This window comes from Xiphias gladius, chromosome 9, assembly GCF_016859285.1.
Source record: "Xiphias gladius isolate SHS-SW01 ecotype Sanya breed wild chromosome 9, ASM1685928v1, whole genome shotgun sequence".
NCBI classification, from domain to species: Eukaryota; Metazoa; Chordata; class Actinopteri; order Istiophoriformes; family Xiphiidae; genus Xiphias; species Xiphias gladius.
The window spans coordinates 15,981,866-15,990,661 of NC_053408.1; the positions used below are offsets into that span (position 1 = coordinate 15,981,866).

At 44.7% G+C, this 8,796-nt stretch overlaps 1 protein-coding gene across 1 annotated transcript; it reads right to left on the bottom strand.

Moving 5' to 3' along the window:
* Positions 1 to 2,623: 2,623 nt before the first annotated feature.
* Positions 2,624 to 4,827, bottom strand: foxj1b (forkhead box J1b). Its single transcript, XM_040135821.1, has 2 exons — positions 4,240 to 4,827; positions 2,624 to 3,530 (listed from the first exon to the last, which is right to left on the bottom strand). The coding sequence occupies exons 1-2, from the start codon at positions 4,825 to 4,827 to the stop codon at positions 2,628 to 2,630; spliced, it is 1,491 nt and encodes a 496-aa protein (XP_039991755.1). The 3' UTR covers positions 2,624 to 2,627.
* Positions 4,828 to 8,796: the final 3,969 nt, after the last annotated feature.

Below are 8,796 nucleotides of genomic sequence, written 5' to 3' on the forward strand. Positions count from 1 at the left end.
TGGTCTAACAGCACGTCTTATGAACTAGTTCTGAGAAACTATATCATGGCCCTTAGTCTTGTTACTTTTGTATTCTCATACTAACTGTTGCATGTAGCAAATATTTTGATTTTTTGCACAGAAATGTTTAGCGCTAATCGGCAACTGTTAGCATGCCAATATACTAAACTTAGATGCTGATCGTGGTAAACATCATACCCGCTCAACACCGGTATGTTAGCAGTGTCATTGTGAGTATGTTAGTATGCTGATGTTAGCGTTTTGCTCAAAGTATCGCTGTGTTTAAGTACAACCTGACAGGGATGTGAGCATGGCTATGGACTCTTAGTCTCGTGCACTTTTTTGTATTTGTTTGTTAAGCTCTTTGTAGCAAAAGTGAGAAATGCTCCTTGAATTAATACCATTATCTTGATTTTTAAAAAAAATCTCATTTCCAACCTTTTTCTCCTCAAATGTTACCCACTTCACTTGGTCCAAAAACAACTCAGACCTGAGACACTCAAGGGTTTAGTACAGTTGTGAGTATTAGTATTAGTGGTATGAGTGTCTGAATAATTTTCATGGCGTCGAATACGAGCTTCTCTGACAATTATTGCTAAAGGTAGAATTTGCTATTGCCTAAGATACTGTATTACTTTGTATTGTGCAAGTGTATGTGCCATTAATGTCCCCCCCTGTATGTTTTAAATGCCAAGCAAGTTTAGACCTGTCTGTGCTGATTAATGATAAACCCTGATAGACCTTTTATCTCTTGACTGCACACAGAGCTCTAACCCAAACAATAATCCTGCACTATACATGTGCATTCCATCATGTGTATATGTTGTAATCTTTGATATTTCACAATGACAAGTGACGGATACGTGTTTTTGTTACTGTTCTTTCTTTAATTGACACCATTTATTGCATCAAGGCATGATTGCATTTTTAAACAGCTTAAAAAAGTACAAATGAAAATAACACAGTAAGATTAAAGAGTCCTTATCAAACTTGATCAATATGATACAATAAGAAAATCTGGCCTTAAGGAGTTGAATTTATGTAGGCTATCTGCTTTTAATTTGTCACCTCAAACCAGCAGTTATTATTCTCATACATAATTCGAAATTCAGATTTGTGAAAACAAACCATAAAAGTAAAAAAAGACATGCACCACAGTCATCAATAGGGGACAAAAGAAAAATCCATCACCCAGTGACAGAAAACACAACTCTCTTCCTATTAATCAACACAGAAACACCAATGAACTGCATATTCTTTATCAACAAATTTGGCGAAATATAATCAACAAATGCCCACTTTCGTCTATATTTGGAAAGAAAAAACAGAATATTTAAGCAAACAAAACTTATTGCAGTGCTGAGATCATTGTTCAAAAAGAAACTGATATGGACAATTACAGGATATATGTATCATTTTCATTATGGTCAGTAAACTTTAGAAAACACCATTTTAATACCTTAGAAAATAAAACTAAACATCCTGGGAAGAAAAACAAAAAAACAACCGTTGACTTGCTTTCCCAAAACTGCTGCCTATCAAAGTGCATAATGTTCGATTTAATGTCTCAATTTCAGGTCAGCTCCTCTTTTTGCTTTGCAATACATAACTGTAGAGAAATGGGAAATGTTCCTGCCCATCTTAACGCTATATACTTTAGTGAATATATATTAAATCAACTATATAACAAAGTCATAAGTGACTGATTTCTAATCTCAGACTATGAATTTAAAGTTTTCTCGTGTCCATCCTGTCCTGATAGCTTTGTCTTTCATCATCACACAACATTGTAGACAGTTGAGATGAATGGCTGATTTCACTGCATGTTAGTAAAAATGTTAAATGCTAATGTAGCAAAATAGAATCCTGTATGTCTTCTAAGTCCCGCGGTGACATTGCTTGTTTGTGGAGAGTGCTTTGAAGGAGGGTTGTTGGGTTTTCTTCCCTGTTCATCTGTCACTGGGGACAAATAGCTGTAGCTTACAGTTCAGCGCTCATTTGAACACACTCTCTTATTACCACCCCTCCTCCTATTTGAGCTGCTGTAGTTCCAAAAGGATGTCATGTTTCATGCACACAGTTAAGCTTTTCTTTACTTCTCGTCCTCGTCAAGAAGCCATTTGCTGCCATTCATTCTACAGAGTGAGATAATCCTTGGTAGTCTGCACGAAACTTTAATTTGGTTTATCAAAGTTACTCTGTTGTATTGTCATTTCGTCGTGCCTGATATACCAGCTCTGCATCACGTTATGCACTGCTTCCTGCCAATCACTTGACATCCTCAAGAAGAATCGGGAGCCTGGGCCAGAAAATAGTGCCTAATCATGTCACCCAGCAAAATTTATAGTCAGATCAATGTCTTTTATTAAGGGCATCTTTGTTAGCTGGGTTGGCCCTTCAGGTTCAAGATAGGTTTGATATTATCACGATGGTATTTTAACAAAAAAAAAAAAAGTAAATGTTACAAAAAATAAATTACAGACGCAGTGTATTGCAGAATGATTGGAGGAAATGCAGAAGTAACCATGTTGTAGCTCTGTCACCACTGTGTTATCCTTTTAGGGGTTATATGGAGTTGGGCTAGCAATCAGAGATGTTTAGGAGTCAGTGAGGTTTGGGGTCAAAGGTCACAAATAGGCCTCCACCCGCTCCCATGGCTGCATCTCTGTGAAGAAGCCCTCGCACAGGCCGAAGCCCTGATCCAGAGAAAGAGGAATTGCCTGCGCCTCTTCTTTGATTTCCTCCCAGGGCTGTAGCAAGGCCTCCTCAGGCCGCTCGGGGAACAGCGTGGAGGGCTCGTCGAACTGCTGCAGGTGGTGGTGACTCTGGAGCAGCTGATCCTGGTCCAGCTCCTGCGGATGCTGCTGCGGCACATGGAGCTCTCCCATATTGACCGTGCACTCCATTGAAGCAGCGCTCAAGTCCATGTAACCAAAGGACTGATGGTGGCTCAGGTGCTGGCTTTGACCCATGAGGTCCCCTCCCCCACACCATCTCCCCAGCCCAGCCGAGTGCTGCCTCCCCTGCATGGAAACCTCCATCTCGCAGCCCAAGGAGCTCAGCGCCGTGTTGATGTCCAAATCCTCGAAGGTGCTACAGTTCCCGCTGAGAACGTCATCGAACACTGATGCCAGGTCAAAGTCCCCCCTCAGGATGTCTGCTTTGTGGGCTTCTGTCGCTAATAGAGGGGACTCAGTCACTCTCATCGCCTTGTTGCTGGTTTTAGAGGGCAGGTGTTTCCGTCTGCCACCCACCCCTTGGTAAGGGCAGCCATTTTGGGTGCTGTGATAACCCTGAACCAGTTTGCTCTGTTTATGCGTGCTGCCGCCGCCGCTGCTGCTGCTGCTACTGCTGCTGCTGCTGCTGTTGTAGTGGTTAGAAGACATCCTCCTGCGTTTAAAGATGCCATTGACAAACATGTCAGCATACTGGGGATCAATCTGCCAGAAGCCTCCTTTCCCTGGCTCGTCTTTTTGTCTGGGGACCTTCTTAAAACACTTGTTGAGGGACAAGTTGTGACGAATTGAGTTCTGTGACAAAGACAAAAAAAAAGGGATATTTTACATGTTGCAACTGGCTCTGAGCAAATTTGAGTTACTCATGCAAAAACTGAAAATGCCAGTTTGTCTTTTGTAAGGGAGACAGGAAGAGAGAATGAGAGTGTGGGTGTGTGTATGTGTGCGTGTGTGTGGGGAGGGGGAGGGGGGGGGTATTGTTGTTGTTTGTATAGGAAAGCAAATGTACCTAATGAGGCTTTCTAGTAACAGGCAGCTCTGTGCATTTCAAACATGATCAGCTGTGCTTAGCTGCCATCTCTCTCAGGAGCCCTCATTAACACACACACACACACAAGCACAAACACACATTAGAGTGCTTTCTCCACTCCATCATCATTCCCCTCAGGCAAAAAAAACCCGTATACATGAGAAGTCTCTCGGAGGATGGAAATTTCAGACTCTTGCATTAAGAAAAAAACACTTGCCATGGAAAATCATCAAAGGCAGAAATGAGACATTAATCTAGTCCTGGAGAGAGATTTGGAGGTTTCCAAATTCACACTACATCGGATGGTTTTTGTTTTCCCAAACCGATATAGAAAAGGCCTTGACTGATGCCCCGTGGTCTAAAGACTCGGTGTCTGATGGTGACACTGGAGTCAACTGCTCGCCCTTCCCTCCCTCGCCTCGCCATTTATCTGACTCATCAATAATAGAAGGAGCGTTATCCGGTCTCGGTTACCTGCCAGCTGGGCTCCGCGTGTCTGTAGTAGCAGAAATTCTCCGTTATCCAGTTATAGATGGTGGAGAGAGTCACTTTGGGCTGCTTGCTGGCCTGCATGGCCATGCAGATGAGAGAAGCGTAGGAATAGGGCGGTTTAACTTTGGGGTTGGTTTTGTAGTCGACCTCAACCGGCGGGTTGGCCTGAATGGGGATCTGCGGGTAGCCGGATGTGGGATGAGCGCAGCCGGCAAACCGCGGCGCCGCGGTGGAGTCGCTGCCGGAGGTAACGGGGCTCCCGAGGTACAGAGGCATCCCGGTGGCGGCGGTGTCCCCGGCCTGGGGGCTGGACGGAGAGTCGGTGCCTCCTCTGGGGAAGCCGAGCCGCCTGAGAAAGAGGTGCTGCTGGGAGGACGGGCAGCCCGGTCCCGCGCCGCTGGGTCGCTCCGGGTCCGCGCTGAGGATGGAGAAATTCTGGAGCCAGTGGAGGCTGGTGAGACTGTCGTCAAGGGGGGCAGAGTCGGACCCGGTGACCTGATCCTCCGGGTACACCGCCAGCCATTTCTCCTTAAACTTGTTAGCGATTTCGGGGCTTGTCAGGACCGGCATCCTGGCCTTGTGTGCGCGGTGAGGGCTGAAGACGACCAAGGGATCCTCAGATCAGCATTTAAAGTTTGGTTTTATCTTGGGGCCAGAGAAAAAAATCTAGAAAAACAAAAACGCCTTCAATTAAATGAATCTAAATCACCCCTCACCCACAGCTGTCAGATAGATCACCACGGATTGGAGCAGCCTATTGTTTGGTCAAAATATCCAAAACAAACACATATTCGACACATAAATTGCCAAATGAGGCGTAATGTCCCTACCTCCGGCGCAGCCTCTTTCTTTTCTGTTTTTGGAGGAGATGCTGCGTGTGCACCTGTTGCCGTCCGTCCCTGCCTCTCCTCTCCAAGGACTCAGCGGCGCATCCAGTCTCTGCGCAACAAGTGCGGCGGGGGGAGGGCGAGGAGCATCCAGCGGCGGCTCGTACGGAGGAAAAGCGAGAAAAAGGGGGCCACTCCGGACAGATCCGGGTCGACTCAGGCACGCTCGGCCGTCACTCGTGCAGGCGCTCGGCTCCGTCTGAGTGTCTGCGGGAGGTCAAGACGTGAGAATGTGAGGAGGTTGTAAAATAAGTCGCTCTTAAAGCCCGGGAGACTGCCCACCATCCCTTTAAACGCCTGGGGGGATTTCTGATTGGCTGGCTATCTCTGCTTCTCCAGGTTTCACTTTAAGTCCCTCTCTCTCTCCCCTCTCTCTCTCTTTCTCTTTTTCTCTCCCCAGTTCTATCTATCTATCTATCTGTAGAAGGGAGCCTGAATGAATGTCAGACGAGGGGACAAGAATGAGTGCACCACACGTACACTACAATAAGACCAGCCAGTTTCTCGACTCTCTGCCTTTCATCTGCGCCTGGGTCTGAAACGTAACCCCTGTGCCCCCCACCCCCCAGCTGCTGCTGAAAAAGACGCGCCACAGGTCCCGCTCCTTAGCGCACTTTCGCACCTGCAACGACAGCAGCCCACTCTAACTGCTAAGCCTGCACTCGCCACGACTTGACAGTGCGGGGTGTTACAGTTAACGTTTCCTAACGCGAAAAAGGCAAATGCTAATTGAATTGTGGATTTGATCAGTTTCGTTTTACCACGCTGTGCATGCCCCACTGGTCATCTGATGCTCTTTTTCTAGCTCCTAGATTGTCCAGATTGATCCTTCTGAAAATACTCCATCAGACGTCTCAGATGTTTCTCTGACCTTATCACAAGGTCAAGTGCGGGAGAAGTAACTAAATTAACATACTCAGGCGCCGACTGTGTCGTGGTCTACACAGGTTGACATATAACACGTTGTATGCATTATTCTGCGTCTGCAGAAATCCATGGCAGAGCCAATGTGTCTCGTGGGGAAACACTGCCATACAGTGGATTAATACGGCACTGCAGGTGCACCAAGGCGGGATGAACCGCCAGTCGGGGCACTCACCTGCTGGTATAACAGGCAGAACGGAGGCCCTGAAGCTGAGAAAGATGTCCTGCAACCAGAAGAAAGCCCTGCTTGTTTCCTGTAGGGGTGTATGTGAGCAGGCCATAGGATCCCTCAAGGCTGCATGTCAACTCTGAGCCAGTCTTCATTGTACTGGCCTTTTTTTTTTTCACCTGGCTGCTTTTCACACAATGGATGTACCATGCATGTCCCCCGATAGCGCTGTGGGTAATGTACTTTTATGTCATAAATCAGGCAGCTCTACCAAACTCATTAAACTGCAACCACTGCAATCAGCTCTTACTGTAATATTCTGTGTAGCCATGGAGTGTATACTGTATGTGAAGACATAGAGTATTGATGAATATGAAAGAGGAGGGCGTGGGCGTGTAAAGCGTGAAGATTTGTAGTTGAATTAAACTTTTCACAACGATAGAACCATTCATTAGATCTCTTTAATTAGACGCAACTCACGGGCAACACACATGTAGAGAATGTGTTGCATTAAATCTTGTGAAACGTGGTGAGTACAGACGGCACAAGGGTTCAGAAAATCAAACCTCTCCCTTTCATTCCAGATATGTTGCCACTATAATCTGGCTGAAATCACATGTCACAACTTCATGCTGTTTGAGCCCTTTCCCGAGTAACACCTTTTACAATAGGCCCTGGCCCCAGTGCCCCAATCCCCAAAAACAATTGTGTTTATTAAAACTCTTGCACCAAAAGTTTCTACGCATGCTATTGCCCCAGGCATGTGATTGGAAAGATGTGTATTTTAACTTGATAATTATATAATCTTTGCTTGGTATAGTGGTCACTGATGTCTATATGGGACACATAGCTGCCACTTCCTGAACAAATCCAACATCTGGTGTGAGTCAAACATGGCATACTGAAACACTCATGGCCACTGAATGACTTTGGGATGAAAGGAAAAAGCCTCTACTCGAGTAATTTTACAGGAGCTGTGGCTCACATGTGTTAATGATGATTCTTGCTGCAAAAGCCTGAGGATATTTCATACAGTGCGCAGTGCCAGCCATCTCTCTTCCTCTCCAAACAGATTTTATCGACACATCTGCTGAGGTTAAAGATTTGGAGTGCGGAGGCTGACAAGGGCTGGCATTCAGTGTAGGGCACCGGGAAGGATGAGAGGCGAAACCTATTCTGCAACACTTGAAGAACCGAGACATGTCAGGCCAGCTGTTGCATCCCGTCAAGGAGGCTTGATTTTTAAAATGTCTCCAGGTTTGTTCAGGTTCTTGACAAAGGGTTTGCTGGTGAGACGGGTAAATGTTTGAACAGCTGTTCTTATTGTTGCCAGGCTTCACGCTGTCCTTCAGCAGGAACTAAGCACACATACAGTATGGCTACAGTACATCTAATGGTTTTAAAGAGGGTGCTGGGGACTGATACACCGGTTATATATCTCTTTTAATAGCACCGTTAACATTCACAAGGGTTTTAATTCAGAGAGTCCCTAAATTCATGTCCTTTGGCTACAAAACTGCGAAGCTCACAAATACATTTTTGGGGAAAGGTGGAGGCCCAGCTGAAGAACATACAAAGATATTTAGACTTACTAGACAGTGGTCACTAAACTAATCTGTACAAAGGTTAGAGGTCCTGAATACTCCCTTGATGTATTGTAGGTTTAAAATGTTATTTTTACCTCTTTAGTTTGATCTGTGCTTTATCACACAGTGTTAAAAAATTAGCAAGTTAAATTTCGATCCACTACATGAAGGCAAGGAAAACGCTTCATGGTTTTAATTCCAATTACACCTCTAAGGGAATTGTTTTGACATTTTGGTACACCTGCACTGCTTGTCTACGACATTGGGATTTTCATTATGGACATTTCGTCACTTATTTGAGCATCACATTCATGTGACACTCAAAACTGTTTTCTTTTTATAACCACAATCTGTAGTTTGAGCTGGTTAACAATCGAAAAAATACAGCATGCTTTTCTGGAAGTGTAATCTAATTCTAATCAGTTTTTTAATGTTTCCCCCTTTGATTTGATGAAAAGGTCTTGTAGTGTCTTAAGCCATGGTAAGTGCCGACAAATTACACCAATGTGGCTGGAAGTAACATAAAACTAGAGTAGTAGGCAGAGCGTCAAATGTCACGCTTGACTATAAATATGCATTGTGAAACCTCCAAGTTTTAGAATAATGCATAAATATGATTTTATTACCATGGATGTCAATGACCTCAAATTCTTTCAACGTTAAAGTGAATGTTTTTTTTTTTTCAGGTTCTGCCTTTCACCAGCAGGCGTCTCTATTTCCAATCTTTCCTCCATCCTCCTCGAACATGCCATTGATAAAACAATGTTTACAGTTACCCACGGTCCCGAGCTATCTGAGGGCTCATTTTACACACTGCCCCTGCTCCACAACCGTAGCATTAGAAACCTAGATATATATCCTGTACTGACCATCCGCCCACTTGAGTGTTTGTAAAAGGAAAAGCAAGGGATTTATGGTTTTTGACTTTGACGGAAACAAGGTATTCTCACATCTAATAAACCAAGGGGAGTAT